The sequence below is a fragment of the Akanthomyces muscarius genome, chromosome 5 (assembly GCF_028009165.1).
Source record: "Akanthomyces muscarius strain Ve6 chromosome 5, whole genome shotgun sequence".
NCBI classification, from domain to species: domain Eukaryota; kingdom Fungi; phylum Ascomycota; class Sordariomycetes; order Hypocreales; family Cordycipitaceae; genus Akanthomyces; species Akanthomyces muscarius.
In genome coordinates, this window is record NC_079245.1 from 3,209,815 (window position 1) to 3,233,943 (window position 24,129).

The 24,129-nt window shown below is 52.9% G+C and overlaps 9 protein-coding genes across 10 annotated transcripts; 6 read left to right on the forward strand and 3 right to left on the reverse strand.

Moving 5' to 3' along the window:
- Nucleotides 1-3,488: 3,488 nt before the first annotated feature.
- On the reverse strand, nucleotides 3,489-4,178 carry LMH87_010399 (uncharacterized protein; the record flags this gene model as incomplete). Its single annotated transcript, XM_056197554.1, has 2 exons — nucleotides 3,489-3,892; nucleotides 3,977-4,178. The coding sequence occupies 2 exons, from the start codon at nucleotides 4,176-4,178 to the stop codon at nucleotides 3,489-3,491; spliced, it is 606 nt and encodes a 201-aa protein (XP_056054591.1).
- A 2,356-nt stretch (nucleotides 4,179-6,534) lies between these two features.
- On the forward strand, nucleotides 6,535-6,909 carry LMH87_010400 (uncharacterized protein; the record flags this gene model as incomplete). Its single annotated transcript, XM_056197555.1, has 2 exons — nucleotides 6,535-6,594; nucleotides 6,682-6,909. 2 exons carry the CDS (start codon nucleotides 6,535-6,537, stop codon nucleotides 6,907-6,909), a joined length of 288 nt encoding a protein of 95 aa, XP_056054592.1.
- A 654-nt stretch (nucleotides 6,910-7,563) lies between these two features.
- Nucleotides 7,564-7,848, forward strand: LMH87_010401 (uncharacterized protein; the record flags this gene model as incomplete). The annotated part of the gene is made up of 2 exons (XM_056197556.1): nucleotides 7,564-7,731; nucleotides 7,792-7,848. The coding sequence occupies 2 exons, from the start codon at nucleotides 7,564-7,566 to the stop codon at nucleotides 7,846-7,848; spliced, it is 225 nt and encodes a 74-aa protein (XP_056054593.1).
- A 633-nt stretch (nucleotides 7,849-8,481) lies between these two features.
- On the forward strand, nucleotides 8,482-10,330 carry LMH87_010402 (uncharacterized protein; the record flags this gene model as incomplete). 2 transcript variants are annotated; one of them, XM_056197558.1, is made up of 5 exons in its annotated part: nucleotides 8,482-8,546; nucleotides 8,675-8,760; nucleotides 8,836-9,416; nucleotides 9,472-9,631; nucleotides 9,681-10,330. In XM_056197558.1, 5 exons carry the CDS (start codon nucleotides 8,482-8,484, stop codon nucleotides 10,328-10,330), a joined length of 1,542 nt encoding a protein of 513 aa, XP_056054595.1. The 2 variants fall into 2 exon arrangements, with proteins under 2 accessions (XP_056054595.1, XP_056054594.1); XM_056197557.1 differs by having other exon boundaries at nucleotides 8,678-8,760.
- An 827-nt stretch (nucleotides 10,331-11,157) lies between these two features.
- LMH87_010403 (uncharacterized protein) lies at nucleotides 11,158-11,578 on the reverse strand (the record flags this gene model as incomplete). Its single annotated transcript, XM_056197560.1, has 2 exons — nucleotides 11,158-11,425; nucleotides 11,502-11,578. 2 exons carry the CDS (start codon nucleotides 11,576-11,578, stop codon nucleotides 11,158-11,160), a joined length of 345 nt encoding a protein of 114 aa, XP_056054596.1.
- Nucleotides 11,579-12,124: 546 nt separating this feature from the next.
- On the forward strand, nucleotides 12,125-13,439 carry LMH87_010404 (uncharacterized protein; the record flags this gene model as incomplete). The annotated part of the gene is made up of 7 exons (XM_056197561.1): nucleotides 12,125-12,136; nucleotides 12,213-12,321; nucleotides 12,403-12,468; nucleotides 12,526-12,620; nucleotides 12,887-12,983; nucleotides 13,036-13,264; nucleotides 13,337-13,439. 7 exons carry the CDS (start codon nucleotides 12,125-12,127, stop codon nucleotides 13,437-13,439), a joined length of 711 nt encoding a protein of 236 aa, XP_056054597.1.
- A 3,051-nt stretch (nucleotides 13,440-16,490) lies between these two features.
- On the reverse strand, nucleotides 16,491-18,303 carry LMH87_010405 (uncharacterized protein; the record flags this gene model as incomplete). The annotated part of the gene is made up of 4 exons (XM_056197562.1): nucleotides 16,491-16,756; nucleotides 16,811-17,528; nucleotides 17,594-17,938; nucleotides 18,043-18,303. The coding sequence occupies 4 exons, from the start codon at nucleotides 18,301-18,303 to the stop codon at nucleotides 16,491-16,493; spliced, it is 1,590 nt and encodes a 529-aa protein (XP_056054598.1).
- A 1,760-nt stretch (nucleotides 18,304-20,063) lies between these two features.
- Nucleotides 20,064-20,909, forward strand: LMH87_010406 (uncharacterized protein; the record flags this gene model as incomplete). Its single annotated transcript, XM_056197563.1, has 2 exons — nucleotides 20,064-20,595; nucleotides 20,656-20,909. The coding sequence occupies 2 exons, from the start codon at nucleotides 20,064-20,066 to the stop codon at nucleotides 20,907-20,909; spliced, it is 786 nt and encodes a 261-aa protein (XP_056054599.1).
- A 1,184-nt stretch (nucleotides 20,910-22,093) lies between these two features.
- On the forward strand, nucleotides 22,094-22,888 carry LMH87_010407 (uncharacterized protein; the record flags this gene model as incomplete). The annotated part of the gene is made up of 1 exon (XM_056197564.1): nucleotides 22,094-22,888. One exon carries the CDS (start codon nucleotides 22,094-22,096, stop codon nucleotides 22,886-22,888), a length of 795 nt encoding a protein of 264 aa, XP_056054600.1.
- Between the last annotated feature and the right edge of the window lie 1,241 nt (nucleotides 22,889-24,129).

The window sequence follows — 24,129 nt, forward strand, 5'->3', positions numbered from 1 at the left end:
GGCAAGAAAAAGAGAACAATGGCTTCATGTTCTTTTTAATCTTGACAAAAGTGTAGATGCCCGCCTCTTGTTGTCTCACTGGTTTAAATGGCTGGGGAGGCGCGGTGCTGAGGAATGGAGGGGTCAAGGACTGCACCGGCCACCGGGCAGTCAGCACACTTACAGGCCCCCTCGTCACTGTGAAAGCCCACTGTAGCTGGCTGGGCGCTCAGCTGCCGAGGCGTCGTGGCCTCTTGCTGGAATGTCTTTTGTCGTCGAGGCACGCGATGCCAGCCACTCTACGCGAGTCTATTGAATTTGATAATTCGTAGCAGATGGTGGGTCAAAGAATCGAGGGTTTTTCAAATCATAAAGAACTTTAAATCATCTTGCTGTGGTTGTGTTTGCGGCACTCGTCGAGTACAGTAGACAGCCGGCCAAACCACAGGCCAAAGATCAGCACCACCACAACACTCGTCCTCTGCCACTCATCATCCACAGACCATGATCCCACCACACACTCTCTCTCTCTCACCGCGCACACCCTCCCCCCTGGCCGCCAAACTGGGTCCGACGAGTTTGAAATGTCTAAATTCGTCGACGGCTGTCTCGTCTCAAATCGCCATAGGCCGACTCAATGCCTGCCACCCGCTCCGTGGCGCTCTCCTCCATTTTACCAGTCACTTGTTATTTCCACAGCGCACATGTACAATCTGTCACTGCAGTCCGTTGATCCAACAAAGGGGGGGGTCAAGCAAATGCAGTAATACCGATGATTATTCTGTTTCATTATTCTTTTCTTCTCCCCGGTCATTACTCACCAGTAAACGTGGCAGAACGGGCCACAGAACGGGCAACAGCCACTCTTTAGCCTTTTTTGCCCCCATTCATCATCACCACACTCCCGCCTCCTCCAATCAGCCTGGCCCGGCCGTTTCATGAACCGTCTCCTGCATCGAATCCTCGTCCATCTTTCTGATCCATCCATGATCCATGTATTTCCCCCACGCACGAACGGCTTCTTCTCTTCCTAAATACTTGCTGAGCTGCCAAGCTGCGTATTATCCATTTCGTCGTTGCACAATTCCCACTTCTTGCACAACCATCGGATAGCGAAAAAAAAATCACGCCAGTTTGCACATCTTTTTTGGAGCCGTCCCGAACCTTGCATGACCAGTGTGTTTCACCAATGACCAAACCAAAAGTCTGCCCAATAAACACACACATCATTTTTCAGCCAGTCAAGGCTCTCCCAGATGGCTCGACTGGTACTGGTACTACTCGGGCCAGGCGGTCAGGCCGCACAAGACCAGCTTCCCCATCCGGGCGGCGCGCGCTCTGTCTCCTGTGCGCTGTTGGCCCAGTCTCGTTCTCATTGTGCCATTCTCCATTGACTGGCTGGCTGTGAATGGCCTCGTTCGGCCTGTTCCCTCTACTTGTGTCCTACCACGGAGTACTCATTGCGTCAGCCAACCAACGAAACAAAAGTTTCTATTTCCATGCTTCGGCAGCAAAATCATGCCCGCGACGCCACCCGTTGCAATTTCAAGACACTGCTCTGCCCGACGAGGTCATCCTCCCCCCTCCCCAGGTTTCTGGAATGTAGATCCCGTGTCATGTCATGACGCCAACGCTCTCTCCCTCTGTCGTGCCGTGTAAAGCACTCTCACTTGCCCACGAAGTAGTGGCCCATGCAAAGTTGGTGAATAAGTGCAAGCTGTCATCAGTTCTCGGCCCGTCCCCCCCACGCTCCAACGCTCGACGGACAACGTTTTGTCGTTGGGTAAACGTAGGCTGAGACACATCAAGGCCCCAAGTCAAGCTTCCTTCATTTTCGCTCGCAAGACCAGTGGCATAGTGGAAACTTGGGCTCTTTCGTAGTCCTACTTCTCAGACCAGTATCTAAGTGGCATTGGCAGGAATCATGGATGCTCCTTTGCAAGTGCAAAGGAAGCATTGTACGCGGAGCAAAACATCAGGCCATCTTGCTGCTCCTAGCGCAGGCATGAGATATCGGGGACTTCCCGAGCACGCCTGTCGCTCGGAATTTGTGCCGCTGTGCAGCCCTCTGTGCGTTGCCCTTCGCGTCTGTGCGGGTCGTGAGCGCCTGATACGCGGCCTGTGTCCGCACACTGCAAAAGTATTCATCGTTTCAAGTAAAATTTCACAGGAAATGTGAACCGTGACTGGTGGCACCAAAGCCAAGTTTTTGTTTTCCCATGGCGACCAAATGTTCTTGTACGCCGTTTAAGTGGTTGTGGAAGGGATAGCTCAGTGGTGTCTATCAGAGCTTCAACCACTCGATCAGATGTCACGAATTTGTTCTGCTTCTCATCTACCACTCGGAAATAATAAGCATGGGCCAAGTGTCTCAAATTCAGTAGTTACTGCTCGCAAACGAATTTCGCGATCTGCAAAACTCATGGTCGAGGCCCAAGACATCCATTCACTGGCAAGAACCCTTGTACGTTTCTCTCTCCTTCGCGGGGTAATTGTTGAATAGCATTTCCGAATCGGAAACAAATTATGGAAGGGCCAGTAATCACTAGCACTGCAACACATCCACGTGTCCGTCACTCCCCGGTGAGCAGCTCCCCGAGACCAGCCGACCATCGGGGCCAGCCCACCGTGCATGCATCATCATCACTGCATTTATCGCCATAAAGTTGTCTCAGCATCATTTGAACACATCATTTGAACACATCACTTTTACCCAAGACTCTCCACAACCCCCGGTCAGTCCGTCAGGTCACACGCCTCCATGCATCCTTCATCAGAAACCGGCCGCCGGCGATGCCGTGAGCAACCCTCGTCGCAGACATCACTTACACAAACACCTCCGTGGAAGAGCGATGGGAGGATATGCAACGGAGAGTTTCAGAGCATGCGTAAAGTTTTTTATTGGCTACGTCATCGCATCGTGTCGGCTGCCGGCTGCTGAATCCCCCCCGCCGGCCTGAAAGTGCTGCAATGTAGGCGATCTGAAACGCCAGGACGGAAAAGCGCCGTCCTCTACCTGTTTCGCATATTCGCCCACCAACGAGAAAGCATCCCGAATCACTGACACTTTACCTGTCACTGTAATATTTGGAAAGTGCAGCTCTGCCAAAAGTTTCATCATATGCTATGTACAGGCAACGAGGCCAAATTGTCTGCATGGCAGTGTGATGTGCGATGCAGCAAGTTTGAGTCGTTTAAAGGGTATCACTATTTCCAAAGCGGATTCGCAAGTCACTACATGCGACTTCTCTTCGTAGCTTTCCTCTCCCGCGGCTTCCCCCATGCGTGAGCCCGTCTGTTTCGGTCGACCCATCATGCCATTCCTCTAAGACATGCCATGGCATTATGCTGTGCCTGCGTAATAACAGGTACATTACGCTTGCTTGCTTGCGACGGTTGCCTGCATATCCATGTGCATGTCCGATCCAGACAATTTGGTGCTTCAGGCAAGCAGTACGCATAGCACGGCTCCGTTTGCTCGTCTTCTTCCACCAGTGCGCTCCGCGCCCTCAAATCTCCTTTTCCAGCTCCCGCTCCCGCTCCTTTCTCCTCACCATCCGCTCGACCCTGCCCACGCGCGCCTCCACCTCGGCCGTCGCGTCCGACGTCGGCAGCAGGCCCGCCTCGTACCACGACCGCAGCGTCGCCTCGCTGCGCGCCCTCAGCTCCGCCACCTCGGCCTCCTGCGCGCGCTGCGTCGCCTCGACGCCGCGCATGCGCTCCGTCAGCGCCACCAGCGCCGCGCTCTCGGTAGGGTCCGGCACCGGCGTGTCCTGCACGGCGGTGAGCGCGGACACGGTCGCGGGAAAGGACGGCGCGGCCGACAGCACGATGGCGCGGACGGCGTCGATGGGCAGCTGCGAGGGAGGCTCGGTCGCGGCGGGGGTCTGGAAGAAGTCGGGGCGTGCTTTATCTAGCGAAGTGTCTTGTTAGTAAAAAAAAAAATTGCCGGGAAGTAGAAAGCGGGCGAGGGGGGAAAGGGCTGAGAGAGACGTACAGATCTTGAGCAAATCACCGTAGACGCGGATCCGCGAGGTCAGGATCGAGAAGCGCTTTTCCAAATCGGCCATTTGCCGCAGAGCCGATTCGTGCGCTGTGGACGGCGTCGACGAGCCGTAGAGGAGATGCTCGATGCGCAGCAGACGCGACTCGAGCAGCGAAATGGTCGACAGCGTCGTCTGATCCAAGGGGTGCTCCATGATGTGCGGTGCGAGCTGAATATCGGCGCAAATTGTCGGGCCCCAAGTATGCCGCAGGCGCGTACCGTCCGGTTCCAGCCCAGTAGTAAGCCAGGTCGAAATACCAAGCCAATTTTCGAGTAGATGAGCTGACGTTCTGCGAATGCTGATGGGAAGACGTTGGAGGCGGGAGCTTGGAGCTTGGGGTCGCGCCCCACACGTGATGGTGTGCAGTGACTTCGCGCGCATGCACAGTGTTTGTTTCTACAGAAACTGCGTCCGTACTTTTTACAAGTATGTTATATATGCTGCTGAGTTTTAGTGCTCCCTCATTCCCACACGTCTATTCGTATTCGCAGGGTCTGTGTGTACGTAAGGCAGGTGCTCCTAGACACGGCTCGCAAGCTTCCTTCAACCACAGAAACAAATAGTAACTTCTGATAAGTTTATAGGTGCAAAGGCAAGTTACATAGAAGCAAACTAAGTTCTGAGAAATCACCTATATGATGAAGCCGCCAGGAGCTGAATTGGCGTGCTAAATCACGTTGCTATACTTGGTCATTCATTGGACGCCTGCAATAGGGTAGCGAGAGTTTCTCGCAGTCTTCCAACCACGTTTTCAGTAGAGTATAGCTCCGACATTGTCAATGTCAATTCCTGAACCTCGAAAATTGGTGGACTGAACATAATTACTCCTGCTACGTGCAATCTCAGTAGATTTTGCAGTCTCACTGTTACAGTCGCAGTCGACAACACCGCGCTCGCCATCTACGCACCGTCGGCAAGAACCTCGATATTGCGGCCCATCTGCGCCCAGGCATGATGGCAACAACAAAGGAAAATATGTATTGTTGATTCCACCTCACTATTGCATCATCTACAACTAACTATTGTTGAACGATTTATGGGTAAAGCAACATCATGTACATGACAAGCTACGACCACGCAGTAAGCGGGTAGGGTTCTGCCAATGCCTTGGCCACTCTTGCCATTTTTCAGCGTAAATTCCAATAGCCAACAGTCAAACAATAGACCCGAAGACTAAAAAGGGTGCATGTCAGGTCCGAGTGTGGCCGCCCTTGGTATATTGTCTCGCCTGACAATAGGCGGTCCTTCTCCATTGTCACCCGCAGGGCTGGGGAGCGTGCCCCTCCTGATATGATTGCAAGTACAGTGGGACCCATAGCCCCTGGGAATAAAAGATGAAAAACACAATGATATCATTGTCACTTCTCTTGCGCTCCTTGGCGTGCCGGCGTGCTCACATTTGGTGATCTGCAGGCTGGTAATCCCTGGACTGCTGGTGATCGCCACGGCAGAGCAAACCAGACGTAGGGCATCTGGGCATCTTGGCATTTTATCACAATTTCAATTTGCTCGAAGTTCTGAACTCATGTACCTAGTTCACTTTTTTTTTTGCCTCTAATTACACCATACGTCTGATTGCTCCCTTGGCCTGCCTACTAGTCCCCTACGGCTGGAGCCCGTGTAAGCGAGATGCCAGATCGCAGGGCTGGACATTGTCAGCCGTGAAAATGAAATGAAATAGACGACCGCGAAAATAATTCGCTCTTTTGCTTTGACGGTGTTTTTATGGTCTACTCGCTTGATGGCCGGCACGCGGCATTTGGCATGCAGCAGTAAGACCTTCGCGCGACCAACGCGCAGTCTCCAAGGGCAGCCCTAAAACAAGGGCAAAGAAGCAAAAATATCCAAGACATCGCGACGTCATTTTTGTCGGCCAAACCGCAACCCCGTCAATAGGACCCAGAAAGAGTGTTTATTGAGAGACTTTCTCGGACACACTAGTCTCTGCTTCACTCATTGTGATGCCCCCAGGGGAACAAGTCTGGAGAAGCGCCAGAACCAATTGTAAGCCAGACAGGCGCGCGCACCGCAACTGCAGATCCGAGGTTGCCCACCCGGGGACCAAAACCCCTATTCACCTGGAACTAGAAAAGGGAACAGGAGATTGGTCGCCATGTCTGGGACTATTGGCATGGGGACGGAATGCAGGCGGGCGTTCTGCGGACAGAACCTCATTGTGCGTGCGATGGGCAAATGGAGGGATTGGGATCGGCCAGGTCGAAACAACTGGGGTTGGGCGTGACTTGTTGCCGTGATATGTGAAATGTTTTCTGGAGAAAACGATCTCGTTTGCGGGTATATAGTAGTTGACTGACGGCATCCTCTGGCTGCTTGTCGTTCCTTGTCTTCATTCTCTTTGCTTTCACCTTTAGCTTTCGCTTCATTTATCTGCCTTTTCGCTCCCTTTCGATACTTACTTCCAGCGGGGTTTTCTGGAACACTGGTTGTTTCTCACATAAAAAAACACATACACTCATTCAACTACTACATCTTTCTCACGTCTTTCAAGATGAAGTTTGCTGGCGTCATTGCTCTCTTTGTGGCCGCTGCCACCGCTGCTCCCCTTCTGGTACGCACGCCCTTCCTAATCTTCATATCCGTACTGCTCGGTAAAGAAGAAAGACGGTATGGAGACATGCAGCTAATTCGTTCGCAGGGTGACGTTACCGGCACTGTCGGTAGCCTCGTCGACGATCCCTCCAACGCCGTGGCCAAGGTCGAGGACACGGCCAACGGTCTCGTCGGCGGTGTCGAAAAAATGGCCAATAACGTCGTGGGAGGTGCCGAGAATACTGTCAATGGTCTTGTTGGCGAGGTCGGCCACGCTGTAGGCGGTCTGCTCAAGCCTGTTACTGGTGCCGCTGGCGGCATCCTTAAGAACTAAAAGGCATAGGCTCCGTTGCGCATCTAGGCTGGGCAGAATAGGTTCATCGGGGTACCCGGGAAAAATATACTGCAGCTGTGCGGACTTGATACTCTGGCCGTGATTTCTCCTAGAAGGCATCGCCAATACACTTGTCGCCATATAAATTTATACTCGCTGTAATGTGAAACGTGATGTTGGTGAGTGATGCTGTGTAATTGGCCGGCGGGTGATGGCTGCGAGAAACCTTTATCCTTGTGCCGAAAATAAATCTACATCGTATTCTGAGATTCGGAGGTCGCTACTGGCTGTGGTAACCAAACCTGCAGCAACAGATGCCTCCTCTTATTCGGATCTGAGGATGATGATCTTGTGGGCGGGAAGAGCCGTAGTTCGATACCCCCGCTGCTGTGAGCAGGGTACTCGGTGTGGCGGAGAGAGCCGCCGAGTCTTGATCTCGGACTTTCCAATGTATTTCCAACGTGTTCAATTTGTACAATTTGTACAACTTCTCTTCTATGGCTCCTCCTTGTATCATGTGCTCCTCAGTGTCTTGGCCACGGCGGCGTAAGATTTTGGCGCCGTCGCGGCGTGTCCCTGTGACTGGGCTGCTGCGGGGGATGGGATGGGTGGTGGCGTGGGGCCTGGACTGACATGCCTGCCCTGAAGAGGTGCATGGTTGGACGGAGCCAGGTGCCTGGATTGCATCTTCATCTGGGCTGCAGTGCAGGGCCGGGAATACGGGTGTGTGCTGCAGAGAGTTTGCCGTCTTCGGCAGGACATTCTCTTTCTCTGTCTCGCTCGGCCAGAGTCGGGCAGCTTAGGCCGTTTGCTCTTTTGCAGGTGATTGCCCCCCGCGGATACGCCCCAGTCTGGACGGATCGTGACTAATAACTAAACCAGCGGCGTCCCAAAACCGGCGCGACCGCAGCAAACCATCAGGACAAGCAAGGTTTTTAGCACAATAGATACGAGAAAAGGCGTCAAAAAAATTGAGTTGGTGCCTGCGTACTTACCCAACTCAGTTATTCCATGGTCGCCCCGTTTTTGTGTAGTTGTTTAGGCTTTCTTTCCCCTCTCATCCTCCGCATTCACAGATCTCCATCTCGCTCGCTCTCTTGCTCCCCAGCTTTCATTCTCTTCTTCTTGCACCATCACTATCGAATACAGGTACCTGTAATATCATTAGTACTCAGTACACCACCTACGTACTTGGGTCTGTCGACTGGCTGCCGTCTTGGCCCCGTCTTGCTCTCGTTTCATCATTGCGCCTGTGCCCGCCAATCCAGCGATCCCATTTGCGAATACCCCAGCGCCAGCAGCCTGAAATCCGCATTCCCCAGCGCTACATTGATTTTTACGACCCCAGCCAAGCAGCCAGCTCTGTCGAGGTCTTGCTTTTTTTCCCTTCTAATTTCTGACCGTCGACCGCTGTCTCTGGCTCGCCCAAAATCAATCTACCCACTTATCTCCCGTCGTGTCGCCCCGTGCGTCGCCCTCATCCTACCCTTCCCCCTTGTCCGCCCAACCCTCCTCCCTCAAGGCGCATTTTAGCACCTTGAATACGGAGGCGGCGCTGCTCTTGCGCCGGCTATGACGAATTATTCAACCATTACAGATGCACAGCCCGAGATTTCAGACGCCAGCGACATGTCGAGGTACGATTCTATTTCTTTACTGGGCCATTTTTCCATGGCTCGCTCGCTTTGCAATATCGAGATCGGGAAAACGGGCCCCAGATCCAGTTGGCCACGTTGAAGCTAACAAAAGACGTTTTTCGCGACAGCAGACACCGACGACGCGGCGGTAAAGATGCCGGCTACGCGGGCAAGGCCTCGCGCGTGAGCAGCATCGTCAATCTCCTCAATACCAGTACGACTCTTCCTTTTCCCGCCAGTCGCCTTTGTACCCTCGCATCGTTGCTAACCACCTATCGCCATGAAACAGTTGTAGGAGCTGGCACCCTCACCATGCCCTTTGTGCTTTCGCACATGGGTATTATGCTTGGTGTCGTCCTCATCCTCTGGTCCGCCTTCACGTCGGCCTTTGGGCTCTACCTCCAATCGCGATGCGCCCGATACCTCGACCGCGGCACCGCCTCCTTCTTCGCCCTCTCCCAGCTCACCTACCCCAACGCCGCCGTCATCTTCGACCTCGCCATTGCTGTCAAGTGCTTCGGCGTCGGCGTCTCCTACATGATCATCATCGGCGACCTGATGCCTGGCGTCATGCAGGGCCTGACCAACCATACCGAGAACTTTCCCTACCTCGTCAATCGCCATTTCTGGATCACCGCCTTTATGCTGCTCGTCATTCCTCTTAGCTTCCTGCGCCGTCTCGACTCGCTCAAGTACACCAGTATCGTCGCCCTCGTCTCCATTGGCTACCTGATTGTCCTCGTCGTCTACCACTTTGCTGCCGACGCCCACGCTGACCCGAGTGACATTCGCGTCATTGAATGGGCTGGCGCCGTCGAGACCTTGAGCACCCTGCCGGTCGTCGTATTTGCTTATACGTGTCACCAAAATGTACTGACTCACCCGTTCTCCCGCTTCTTTTCTCTCCCGTGCTAACATGCTAAAGATGTTTTCCATCATCAACGAAATTGGCGACAACACCCCCGGCAGCATGGTTTCTGTTGTGGGCAGCAGCATTGGCTCTGCTGGCGTTATCTACTTGCTCGTCGCCATTACTGGCTATATTACGTTTGGCAACTCTGTTGTCGGCAACATCATCATGATGTGTAGGTCTGCCCATGTCTACTCTTATCTGATTACCGCTAACCCGCGCAGATGCCACCGGTGTTGCTTCCACCATTGGCAAGGCCGCCATTGTTATCCTCGTCCTATTCTCGATCCCCTTGCAGGTTCACCCCTGCCGCGCCTCTCTCGATGCAGTCCTCGGCTGGCGCCCCGGTCGCTCGCAAAGCAACAGCGGCCGTCCGGGTTCTCCTATGCTGACTGCCAGCCGCGGCGACCACGGCAGCACCGCCCCAATGTCCGATATGAGATTCGCCCTCCTTACCACGGTTATCCTCACCGGTGCTTACGCTACTGCTCTCTCTGTTAGCAGTCTCGACCGCATGCTTGCGTTTGTCGGCAGCACTGGGTCCACCTCGATCAGCTTCATCCTGCCCGGCCTGTTTTATTACAAGATTAGCGATCCCGACAGCATTCATCACCAGCGCCTGCTCAAGGAGGACGACGACATGGAAGATTCGACCTCGGACGTCGAGGAGTCGTCGGCTCTGGCGCAGAACCCTGCTGCTCCTGGTCCCTCTGGCCCCAGAGGCGTCTGGCGCTGGCGTAAGAAGTGGCGCTGGGACCTCGAGCACATTGACCATGAGATCATCCGCAAGGCTGCCCTGGTCTTGGCCGTGTATGGCGTTGTCGTCATGGCTGTCTGCTTAATAATGAATCTGTTTTTCACCACATCGCATTAGTTTGAAGGTTGGGGCTTCTCTGACGTGAGAAGTTGACGGCATAGGAAACATGTACAGATAAGACATTTCGGCGCCAGCCACGGTTTCATGGGTTGGGTCGGTGAGAGTGCGGACTCTCTATGTTGCATTGGGTTGGTTATTATCTTCTAGCCTGCGTGGCTTGCACAGGAATTTACGACTTGAATTGGGTACATGTAGAGAGGCATTTTCTTCTTTCCCAAAAAGCGCTATTGGCATATTTGCAGCGAGCGCGGCAGAGCAGAATATATTGGTTTATCGCACAAACATTTCGTCATATCCAACAGTGTACAGGAAATAACGTGAGGGAGGGTCTTGGATGTGCAACTGCTTGACAAGATGTTCTTGTTCGTAAAAGTTATACTTTGCATATCTTGATCGTGGATGTGCCGTTGCTGATTTGAAATCGTCCCGTTTTTTCTGTCATTGAGACTGTATCCCGAACTTTACACATGATCGCGCAAGTGTTGATCTGAATTGTGTGGACATTTTGATGTATCGAGGCAGTGTATAACCTGTATATTTTTTGTACATGGTCCGTCTCCCCAAGTCCCGAAACGCCGGTTTAAAAAGAAAATGCTGCTTGTCGCATCGCAGGTAATAATACAACACAATTAAAAACAAAATGTGTACGCGACGATGCGCGCCACCGGGCTCCGAATACTTCAAGGAGCTGACGGCCACACTTGTTGCCCTCTCTCGTTTCTGGCGAGGCCCATGGAACGTTTCTATCCATCCAGTCCTTTTTCGAGTCGGATGGTCGTCGTAATTGGTTTGGCGTTGAAAGTGTCGCGCGTCTCTCTTCCCTCTCAGCGAATCTGCACGTCCTTCGACTCGACCGCCTTGGTCGCCTCGGCCTTGGCCGGGCCAAACTGCTTAGCGGGCAGGATGCCGACCATGCTCAGCAGCCGCCACGCCGTGTCCGTCGGCTGCGCGCCGACGCCGATCCAGTACCGCGCGCGCTGCGAGTCGAGCCGGATGTCCTTGTGCAGGCGGCCGGTGTTCTCGTAGGGGTCGGCCTTGGGGACCGGGTCGTACGTGCCAATGACCTCGAGGGGCTTGGAGTTGCGCGCGGTGCTGTCGTTGGGACAGAAGTGTTAGGTCTCGTGCTTCCGAGGAAAGGTTTGTGGTTGGGGACGTGGGTTGCGCATACCGTGCGTGGGCGACGACAATGTTGTAAAATGGCAGGTTTCGGCGGCCGAAGCGCGCCAAGCGAATCTTAATCACCATGGTGTGGGCTGGTTTGTTGCGTCGTCGAGTCTTGTGAATTGAAGCTCTCTTCGTTCTCCTGATGGGTTTCTCACTGGCTTGGTTGTCCGTCTCCACTAATTTCCTCTTCGCTGTGAAGGTGTCGGAAAGCCAGTTTTGCCGCCCGCCGGGGCACCTTGCAGTTGCGCCGCTACAGCACTTGCTTGGCACCTCCAGCAGGCCCGTTCCAGACCTTAGCGGTAACGGGTCGCCGAAGTACCCAAGCCCGAAAGTGATCGGATTGAGCCCAATTTGTGTACATATCTTGCTCGAGTCAGCCAGCTCCGGGGCATCATTAAATTCCATTTTAAAAACCGTTGCATTGCCCAGTCCCAGGGTATCAGGCCTACGTACCGCCCTCTCCTCTCTCTTTACTCCCCCAATGTCGATCCAAAGTGGTATAGCGCTGGACCCTTGCTGACGACTGCCAGGACCCCATGTACTTGGCTAGCGAGAGGCAGCTGTCCATGTAACACATCTCTTACATCATAGGAAAGCCACCATTCGCACCACGTCCTAGCATCCATAATGACCTTCAAAGTATGTGATTCCATTGCGGATATACGTTTGATGGTCCCAAATGCATGGCTAATCAGCCTTTTGCTCGAAATTACAGACTCTGGGCGCAAAGGCCGCTGCCGCTCTGGACCAGGAGCTTATGAGCACTTCCGCATTTTCCATCGACCAGCTTATGGAGCTGGCTGGTCTGTCTGTTTCTCAAGCTGGTGTGTGGTGTTAACAATGTCTTTATTCGCTCTGAGCACGTCTATGGCGTGATTGACTGCTAATATACCCGGCTAATATAGTGTATCGGGTCCATCCTCCCAATATGGGACGCAAGGTTCTCGTGGCCTGTGGCCCTGGAAACAACGGTATGCTTCGGTTTGTTAATACTAAGGGTCATACGAAAACTAACAGCTTGCACAAAGGTGGCGATGGTCTTGTTGCCGCACGACATCTGTTCTACTATGGCTATCACCCGTCCATCTTCTATCCCAAGAGGAGCAAGAACGAGCTGTACCAGGTACGTCGCTTCAGTCACCGATCTGTTCTTTGAGTATTTTGAGCGTTGTTTTGAGCGGATATTTCATGCTCCCGTATATATGCGTCTACCGTGTATCTCGGACTGCCGTTATGTACAAGTTGGCGTGACCGTTACCCGAGCTCGACTTAGTCTGGCATTACCAAACTCTCCTTCCAAACCGTCGTTTATTGTTTGGCTGGTGGCGTATAAAGATGAACTAATATGAATGCTTGAACTTTTGTTGCGGTCGCTCATCGTTTTCTTAGCGCCTTGCAAAGCAGCTTGAGGATCTTCGGGTCCCCTTCGTTGAGGATTTCGCTTCCGCTGCGGAAGATACGGATCACATTATTGATGCAATTTTCGGTTTGTCGAATTGTGCCAATGGCCTAGGCTCTCTTGTCTAACCAGATGCTAGGGTTTAGCTTCTCTGGAGAAGTTAGAGAGCCGTTCCCAGCTGTGATAGAGGCCCTCCAGAAATCAGACAAGCCCGTTACGTCCGTGGACGCGCCATCATCGTGGGACATTGAACAGGGCCCCCCAAAGTCGGGTTTGGGAAGCTCCTTCATGCCTACAACGCTCGTTAGCTTGTCTGCACCGAAGCCATTGGTTAAACACTTTACGGGACGGCACTTTATCGGTGGCCGGTAAGTGGGGTCCTCAAAGACGTTGCTCACCTTACACGATATGGACCGACGAAGCTAAGACGATTTGACCAGTTTTGTGTCGCCAATGATTGCTGAAAAGTACAACTTTCAAGTACCCGAGTACGAAGGCGTGGATCAGGTTGTCGAAGTCGATGTGATGGGGAGGAAGCTCTGAGAATGGTGAGTGCGTATCAGGGGTGATTCTTCTCTTCTTGGACGACAGCAGACTACATGACAGAGCAGCCACCCCTCAAGCTGTTTGGGCAGACAGGGCTCGGGCACTGACCGTCTCGCATATCATTCCGAATGAAGACTGTGCCGTTGGGGCAGACAAGATAGGGCGGGTGATACGAATGGCAGAATGCAACATAGACGAGATATTCTTTCCCGCAGACTGGGCAATCCGCCGTATAGGCTGTGCACATTTATCTCGAACTGCGCACCCTGAATGCGAAACAATCTCTGGCCAAACCGGAAAGGTCAGGAGTGACGAGATGTAGCTGACGACAGTGATTCTTCCTGGTCGTCCCCATGGAATTGTTTCGCAGCCCTGACCGCCGAAGGCGTAGATGGGTGCGTGGTCTGTGATGTGGCGGTAGTTGTGGTGGTGAGGTTGCAGAGGGGCAGTTTGCAGATGCACAAGCGGAGTGCTGACGGGTTGCCAGGGAGAATGAGGCAAGCTGAAGTGAAGTGAAGCAAGCCGTGACGGTTTCTGTGAGAACACCAGGCGCCGGGCAAGCGAGGCGAAGAGTTTTTGTTTTCTTGAGTGGCCGTTGAGGAGCGCCTACTCCGGCAAGGCGACACCGACACAGGCAAAATGGGCCGGCTCAGAGTAAGAGTCGTCGTGCAAGGTCAGCCACAGGAAATAGGAAGTGGACGAAGCAAAGGCGCGGTAAAACAGACTCGCCACAGCCCCGTGTGGCTAGGAGGAAGGGCAGGGGGAAGGAGACACCTTGGGGCCCAAGACCTCATCGACAGGACAGGAGCATATTGTGGCAGGGCGAAGAGCTTTTGGGCAGCATGTACAAACTCGCCACACCATACGACAGCACACCCACCAAGGGCGAGAACAGCCAGTTAGGCCGGCCGCGCTGGCGCGTACGTAGGTCGCTACCTACTTACCAGGCTTTCCTGCCACCTAGGTGGCCGGGAGCTAGGCACCCGAACAACTACGCTACTCGTTAACTACAGAGTTACCGGCACACAGCTAATCAAGATAGTGTGCAGGGCAGACTGTGGCAATGTGGCAGGCTGGTGGCGGGGAGCGTCCAGACTCCAGGCGGGTTCGGCGCCGCACGCAAGGCGGCATGCAGGCGTCTGAACGGCCTGGAAGGCGAAACGGCCCAGCAGAAAACAGTGGTCTGGTGCCTACATCAGGTCAGCTCCAGTGGAAGCTGCGCCAGACTGATGAGATGAGTGGCCAAAAGAGTGGTCTGGGGAGTGGCCAAAGCAATGCGGTCGAAAGAGCAGAAGTCGTTTAACGAGGCCAGGCCGGAGCAAAAGCTCCCTGCCACATCTGATAGGCCCCCGCCGGCGGGCGGCATGGACAAAACGAGATGGGAGCCCCAAGAACAGGTTCCGCTTTTGCACAGCTACCGAAAAGAATCGCGCGCGCAACCATGGACGACACCACTAACTTATTGAGTAAATAATAGTTGGTAAAATGCCGGGCGGCTGGGCTGTGGCTGACCAGCAAAACACTAACGTTGGACCCCTCCGACTGGCTGGTCAGTGGTGCAGGCGGTGCGTGCCTAGACTCTCCAGACGGCCCGCTTCTTTACCCTCACTTCTTCAACAGTTCTTCAACAATTCTTCAACTTGCTTTACGAGCTAAAAGTATCGACACTAGCCACGCTTTGACGGCGCCCCGTTTGCTCTTCTTCATCTGGAGCTCCTCGCTCCCTTTATACGTCCAATCCCATCTCCGTCCTCTCATCGCGCCATCCATAAAACAACGCTCACTCGCATCCGTCAAACATCCCCATCTCCTCGTCTTCACAACACCGACCGACGCCTCGTTCAGCTGCCCCTCCACCCCCGTTGACGGAAACCCATGATCGCAAATTCGGCTACCTGCGCGCAATACTATCGCGACTCGGATCTCGGTGTAGATCGCCGCCCTTTACCAAAAACTCTACCAGTTTTGCCAGTCCATCTTCCCAGGAGCCGTCGCTAGCGAGCCGCATCCACCCACTAACACTGCCTCATCCGCACAAGTAACGGCGCCGCGCATTTACTCTCGGACAATCAGATCAGCACAAGCCAGACATCTCGTCGGCCTCGACCTCATCGGAGTGTACGACCACCATGGACACACAAGCACCTCGATGATGACGGGCCGTCTTCTCCGGCTCGCGCATCATCCTGCAACACCCAAAGCTTGCTATGCACACCGAACTCACCGTCTCTATCCCGAAGTGCGCGCCTCCAACCACCATCACAACCGTGATACGAACTTCCATGATGATAAAATTGACAATACCGACCCGGCCCACTCTTTTATGCATGTCACCTCGGCCAGCATCAAACTCCCCGCGACAATTCTCAAAGGCGAGGAAAATTTGTCGGGTCCGAAAGCCCACTCCGGACCAGATGCCCCGGCCCGGCAATGGCCGTGTCCAGATGAGAAATTACTCCGTTTTGCGAAGAGGAAAAAGAACTACAGGGGCTACAAGCGATGGAGCCATCCACGGAGCTCCGGATGTCGCTGAAAAACTGAAAAACGAGGAAACGCCTCTCTGCCTTATTGCCAAGGCTGCGCTCAGCAGCAAAAGCTCCGTGAAACGTGTCTATCGTTGAATTTTGTCTCACCGCCAGCAGCCTTGTCACATAAAGAAAGTGATAGTCCGCCTGCGACAAGGTGCGCCATGCAAACTCTTCACCACAGAGTGCTAGGCACACAGCCGCTTTTGCCGCTCAACTGCCATGAATTTGTAAACTGAACGTTATCACGCGATGCCCTGAAACAGCTCGGCATCAAGTTTCACCATGAGCTAAATCGTACGACTGTTTGCTGGCTGGGTTTGCTTATCGGAATGTGATGAGGGATGTGTGTACATGTAGAACACAAGAACACAAGAACACAAGAACACGAAGAAAAATGCGGCTTCTTCTACTGAAGCTACAGCCTGAAAAAAATCGACGCAGGTATTAACAAATGTGTCACTGCACCTATGACATAGGTGATCAACCAACCCCGCATTTTGCTCGTTTGCTCGCCATTGTCTCAAAGATCCATACTCTTGGCCAGAAACTTCCACAACGCACACTTTTCAACCAAGTCAAAAGGCACAGTCTCCATCGCCGTGTTATTTGTTTGCAGTCTTATGCGATGGCCCTGCCCGCCTGCAAACGTGCCCCAATTCTGCCATATTGGCGATCCTGCTAGCCGGCTTGGGTTTGGATCTAGGAATCGGACGAAACTGGTGAAGTACGACATCGTCACAGGCACAATGGCGGCATTGATGGTCTTCAGAGACGCCGCTTCCTGACCTTGAACGCTTTCAGTTCCAAAAATCGCTCCGAGTTCAGCAACGTGTGGCACACCATTGCCGTCAGCGACCTGATCCGGATCGGCGACGTTGTAATGATAATTCCACGACTTATCTCGACCTACGAACAACGATATGGCATCCGCCATCGTGTTTCCCGCACATACAAATGTGCAATCACCATACGCAGCGGCGGCAGTCGGGAAATAAGCGGCATGCTTGGGAAAAGGGTCCATCTTTGGATAGATGGTGCCGACGAGGTCAAGCTGCCACTTTTGGAGACGGGGGTAGTTGCTTCTCAGGAACGACAAGAACTCAGTTTCGGTGGAGGCATTGGAAGCGAAGTAGGTCCCTTCATTGGTATCATCGCCAACGAGCATGGGAACGCGCTTGAACCGTCCGGTCAGAAACTGCGAATACATGTGGTCCTGGACGAAGCCACCGTCAATCACGGGCAGCCAGTACCACAGTGGTGCAGGGTCCTCGGGGTGGGCCCCGGGGAAAGGCGAGGGGATGCTGGCATTTCCCAGCACGCGGACGTCAAGCTTGCGAAGACAATCGAGGGAACCACAATTGGTGTCGTGGAGCAGACGGGTGTACTGGAACTCCATCTGTGCCACGGTGCGCTGCGTCGGCCAGAATGGGCTCTCGGGTATACCGCCTACAAAGAGATCTTCCTTGTCATTTCCGCCATAGGCTGTCAAATGGTACGAGACGGAACCGCCACCAGCAGAGTCGCCGTGGATCACGACATGGTCAGGGTCGCCTCCAAACTACAACATATAGCATCAGCCTTTGGACTTGGAGTTTTCTCCATCTCTGCGACGAACAAACACACCTGACTGATATGTTTTTCCACCCACTGCAGAAGCAGCCGCTGGTCCAGTAGGCCAGCATTCAGCGCACCGTCCTCGCGAACCGTTTCGCTAGCGAGGAAGCCGAGGACGCCGACGCGATAGTTGAAGTTGGCAAACACGACGTTGCCACCGCTCTTTTGGATGACCTCGGAGCCGTTGAAGTTGCCATTGTCGTTGCGGGCATAGCCGCCGCCCTGGATAAAGACCCAGACAGGAAGCTTGGATGCTGCGGTGGCGTTGGTGGGCTTGAAGACGTTGACAAAGAGGCAATCTTCGCCATACGTCTCGCTAGGCCCGACACCGGTGCCGACACAGAGAGCGCCGAACTGTGTTTGAGTTAGCAAAAAGAAGCGGGCCTGCCCTTCAGCCAGCCCTCACTTCTTTTGGTCCGTAAGATGGTTTGCTGCGTGGCATGGTAGACGTGGCGCACCTTGGTTGCATCTTGCACTTGGTCCTCGTGGGCCGGTTCCTGTGGCGCACGGAAGCGCAGGTCGCCCATCGGTGGCTTGGCGAAGCGCATACCGAGAAACTGGTCAACGCCGGCGCCGGCCGCGCGGGAACCTTGGTATGTGGCGTAGTCGAGGTGAATGAGCGGCGCCGTGGCGGTGGTGGCGGTGGTTGTGTCTGCGGGGAGGGCGACCGCCGCCCCGAAAGCGGCAGCGACGCACGCGAGTTGCGTGAGGAGCATCATGGTGTGCGTCTATGTATGTGCAGCCTGTGTATGTGCGTGTTCGTGTGTGTATGTCTTGTATACCTGTGCTTACGTCGTAGTTCAACACAGGGAAGCTGTGATGCACACAGAATCACGAGTGAGGCTATTGTGAATCAGAGCTGCGAAAGAGCAAAAGCTGGGGGACGCCAGCACTTCTAAATAAAAGCAAATACACCACGTGTAGCTGCCGGCTGCAGCATCATGCATCTTCCCCTCCTCCGGGACACCCACGATACGGCCGTCGAAAATGCCGACGCTTAGTGTCTGTGTGCTGGCCGCCCGGCCTTGGCCCGTAGCTTGTAGTCACTACTCCAACACGACAGTGACGCTGTGTCGGTGTGTGTGTGTGTGTGTGTGTGTGTGCTATTATCCAGCCATCGCTATTCCTTCTGGCGCCCCCCTCCCCGCCGCTGCTGCTTCTTAGTCTGCATCGAGTCGCTTGTGTAATGCAGCCAACGCGGTCCACGATGGCTACGACATGCCTCTGTACCTGGGGGGAAGACGACGGACCGCTACAGAGTACCAGGACGGCCATTTTGGAAAAGAAATTTGGAAAAGGAAAACGCCCTTCGGAACGCACGGATATAAAGCTAGTCCGGTGCTTGGGCGAAAAGATGATGAATTGCTAATTACCAATGTATTGTCCTCACGCCGGGGCTAAGAATTCGGGGTTAGCGTTGTGTGGTGTGCTGTCGTTGGTGTTGTATTTTACCCCGCAGGATTAACTGGAAATGGAAACGTCTGGGGGAAAGCAGCGTGGAATTACCACCGAAGTTTTGAACAATGTCGCGAGCATGCGGGGAAAACAACTCGACGTGCCACTATCCCGTCATGAAAGAAGAGAAAAAAAAGGGAACAACGCGGTGCCGCCTAGTACTTGTCATCTTATTTCGAGTCTCGAGTGGTTTGCGTACGGGGTGGGAAAAAAAAAAATTCCGGCATTATTGGGATTGCACAAGTGCGATTGTAGTGCTCGGATTACAGGGATTCGAGGTGCTGGGTTGGGGAACCTGGAGGGGTTTCATCTGATCTTCAGCGCCAATCATCAGTTCAGTGAAACCTTGCAACTGTTCAACCTGGCGGCTTATGGCCTCGTGGAGCGCGCCACGCAAACACGTGAGACATATGATTTTTTTCTTTGGAATTTTTTTGTTGATATTATCTAAAGCGCTTCAATTTTCCAAACAAATAAGTCCAATTTTCACTCCATTCTGTGGCCCAAAAGTACCAGACCAAGCCAAGTCCTGTGCGAATCATACTGCCTCTGATCCGTCCTGGCTGCCCTTCATTCGCTTCCCCAACTTCCACTTTCTGTTTGCGAGAATTTGGTGTTTCGGGCCAAAAGTCATCGATTCTCAGTATTCTTTCTTGTGGACCGGCATCACTGGGATGTAATTGAACCTATCGAGTCCTGAAACCGTGGACCCAAGACGACTCGGACGCGTTCTGGTTGTGGGCAATAGTATCAACACGTGGCAGGAGCATTTTTCACGCATTTGCAACAACCCTGGATTACAAACGAAGCCTCTTTCATATAGTGATAGCCTAATTATTAGCCACGGCGACATGAATAGAAAAAAAAAGAGCGGGTACCTATTCCATTAGGCACTCAGGGCAGATAGAACCGGCGGATAATTTTTCCTCGTCCCCAATAATGGATATGCCTCGAGGCTAGAGCGCACCATCGATGCTTGCCGCCAACTGCCAAGCAACTTTCTATGCTAACGAAGCAGTAAAAAATGGAAGCTACCGGTTCGACACCAGCCCTTTCGCTGGAAGAGAGGGGACGTCAAACTACAGAGAGGATGCGTCTACTGCGTGAGAGCGTTGATCGCCTCTACTGGACTCTCGCGGGCGACTTTCCTGCCTGCGCCTCTGTTATGAAGACCTCCAAAAGTGGCCGGGACGGGCTCGAACCCCTTCAGAATCCAGACGGTACCTGGCATGAGATTGCACTTTTACCAGTGAATCAACCACCTGTCGCATCTATCGAGGCTTCCCTCAGATTCCTGGACGAATGGGAGCATGACTGGGTGGAGCACCACGAGCGCCATGAGGGAGCCGAGTATATTACGTACGGAGAGCTCGGTCATGAAGATCGGCCTTTTGCACGCGAGATGAAGGAAGATGGAAGCTGGGACGAGGACTCGAACACCGAGTTTCTCAACAGATGCTGCGGCCGAGACAGGCCAATCAACTGGAGAGATCTGACGCTGCACGTTGCCGCATCTACGGACAGTGGCTTTGTCACTATAAAGGACTTTGTTTCAGGTAATGTTTGCCGCTTCCTGCAACGTGTGCTGCAGGTTGTCTCTAACTCTGAAAATGTAGCCGTGCATCCATGGCTCATGAGCTTACGTGACGACCTTGCAGAAGCCAAGGTGGACTCCCCATTGTGCTCCCCTGGACCGTTGGACGTGGCCCTCGAGGCCACATGGATAGTAGACGCCAGACATGTGCCAGAAGTCGATATTGAAGTCGAAGATTATTGGGTGAAACAATTTCGACCACCTCTGCCAATGACTGAAGGGCTGAAGGAAGCAATCCGACTCGCCCGGGCAGAGCGGCTTTCGAAAGCCGCTTAAGGTCACCCCCGTTAACTTGTTTTGATGGAAGACTGGACTGCAAGAGGCGGTGTCTCAAACTTTCTTAATTACGGTCAACAGGCAGTCTTCAATACCTACGCGACAAGGTTGGGGAAGGAAGGCAGGGTTTGACCGCAAAGGGAGGACAGTACCTTTACCAAGACGATGCGCAAAGTCAAGGGGGTGGTGATTACTGTTCTCTTTTGGCGGAATAATCACACGTGGAGTTGTTTCCCCCCGCTATGCTCTTGACATTGTGCAAACTGACACAGGCCTGCTAGTCAGCTCTCGTATTCCCTCTGCTCGCACAGGTGACGTCCTAAATTTACATGTCAAAGTGGCTTTATTATGCATCTCGATGGCTAATTTCATCGCTGTACTTTTTAAAGGAAGACTAGATCTGCCTACTGGATTTCCTAAAAAAGATCTTCATGGTTGGGCTGAGGTTGAATATATCTTTAGTATACAAGAAGAACGCCTAACGCGTCAACAACTCCGGCGCGAAAATGTACCTGGGCCGTAAGAGTGTTTATTGGTGCGCGGCTAGAGTAGGGAAGGAGTGTGGCAAAATGTGTGTAGCTGTTAGGATCGCTTCTAAAATTAACGCGGATTTCAGCTTTTCATGCAGGTAAGCCTACTACGCACCAATTATCACCAGTATGCATGTTTCAAAGCCTCGTCACAAAGATGACTTCACACAGAGGCTGATGGGCTATTGTGGCTGCGCACTCTACCACCTCTTAACAGGCAGCCACAGAGCCTACCTCTCTGCCTTGGCTCATACCTATGTAGTTCGCACCTGCAAGTCTGTAATTCTGGCATAGCATGCGCCGCGTCAGGAGGCAGGAGGCAGCTATAAGACGGCAGGGACCTCGCGAGGACCTATGGGACAGATATCTTCCATCTGCAGATAATAATAGATTTACACTATTGCCAACCTCGCTACTGATCCGCGATCGATCCTCTCACTTCTTTCCTGCCAGCCGCCATCCGAAAAGCCCAGTCACGAAAACCGATCAATTGGAACTAGCCGCTTCATCAGCATATTCCTCTACACCGTCTGCGAAGGCGAAGGCGAAGAGGAATAAGAAGGATAAAAAGGATAAGAATCGCAGGAAGAATAAGAAGGGTACCGCCAGCGGATGAGGATGCCTGTGTTTAAAATCTCACTCTGGCTGGCATTCATGCCCCTACTAGCCGCTGCCCGCAACTGCACCTATCCATTCGCAACGAACGAAGACGTTGGATGGCAGCCGGGCGCCTGCTACCGCGGTACATTCAACATCATCAGCACTTGCATTACTACAATTGTAGCTTGCACATGGAGCATTCAGCACCTGAACGTGCCAGCGAGGCTGGACAGCACCTTTGCCCAGACGATTCGTAAAGTCAAGTGGATGGTTGTCACTGTTCTATTCCCAGAATTGGTTCTCATTCACGCCGTCTTTCAATTCTACATGGCCTTGACTGCCCTTGCCATGATGAAGGAGAAAGGGAAGGCCGTTGAGTGGCCGTGGTGGTTTCGCAGGCCTCCTTTCTCATGGTTGCCATACAATCGCCAGCACTTGTCATGCAATGACATGGAGAAGCAAGCTGAGGTGCACAGTTCAAAAAAGTGGACTTTAACGCATTGCTATTTCGCCAATATGGGGGGCTTCATCCTCAAGAGACCGAGGCACGTCAGTGGAGGAAAGATTGGTGGAGAAGCAATGAGTTACCCCGTCACTGCGAATCAGCTGGCGGGGAGCTCTTACACATATGCACCCATCTTGACGGAGGAAATCGAGGACAAGAGCAAACAGAACTGGCTAGCAAAATCGCTCGCCGCCCTTCAAATCTTGCAACTGATTTTGTCGGTCATCGCGAGGCATATTCTGGGTGCCGCGTTCTCACAGCTCGAGACTGTGACGTTGAGTTTTGCATCTTGTGGTATCCTGATATACAGCATCAACTGCTACAAGCCTCAGAACATTGACTGAGCGATAAACCTTGACTCTCTTGCTCTGAAATATTCGCAAGAAAAAATAGAGGCTGCTGTCGCAGACCAGTCAGATGTATTCCAGTCAGCAAGGGACGACAGACAAGACATCACCCCACAGCTTCAAACGGCCACTGCAGCTCAGCCAGGCCTGTCGGACCTGGAGTATCAAAACGATTGGGATAGTCTTGTTTCGATCATACTCAATAGACCATCTCGTCCTGCTCGGAAAGAAAGGTGGGGTTTGAGGATTCCAAATGACAACATTCCCATGTACACGAAGCACAACGACATTCACCCAGCTATATTCCTGCTGGCACTGACTTCTGGACTTTTTGGTGTTATGCATGCAATCGCTTGGAATTTTGAATTCCCGACAGCAGTTGAAAAGCTGCTGTGGCAGATTGCAACTTGCGTTTCGGCTGCTAGCCCCGTTGCCGGGCTGTTCGTTATGCCCTTGGCCCAGTTTAGCAAGTCAGCAGGTGATCCCACGGAGTTCATGACCGACTGCCTAGAACTACTGAAGAATCTGAATGCACGAACCGAAAATGTAGCCCACCGGAGACCCATCAGGTCGGCCATATATAGGCTGGAAGAAGGGCTGCGGGCGATCGAACGTGGAGCCGAACCGACAACATACCTGGAGGTATTCTCGACCGACCGTGAATTTAGCCTGTTGGGCTTGGACAGGCTCATGAAAGGGCTGCGTCAAGATAGCGAGTTTGTGAGGCATGAAGGCAGACCACTTTTGCGTTGCAAAAAGGGGTTCTTGCGCAACTTCAAACGTCTTCTCACGGTGCTGGAGGGAAAGGGTACGAAGAGTCTCCAGAGGGCGGCGGTAACAGACGTGTGGCCAAGGAAGCCTGCGCTTCCGCTGGCGGTTAACTTGTTGGTCTTTTACATGACGAGTTTTCTGTATTGTGCGTCGCGGCTGGTGCTACTAGGCATCGCAGCGTCTAGCCTTCGAAAGATGCCGGCCTCGGTATATATGGAATTGGAAAGGGACTGGACAATATACCTGCCCAAGTTTAGTGCAAATGGCGGCTGATTTTTTTTCTTTCTAGTTTCTCTTATTCTTTCTAGTTTCTCTTATTCTTTCTAGTTTCTCTTATTCTTTCTAGTTTCTCTTATTCTTTCTAGTTTCTCTTATTCTTTCTAGTTTCTCTTATTCTTTCTAGTTTCTCTTATTTTTCCTTACTTGCCTTATTTCTTTTATCTTTTTTAGTTATCTCATTTCTCCTG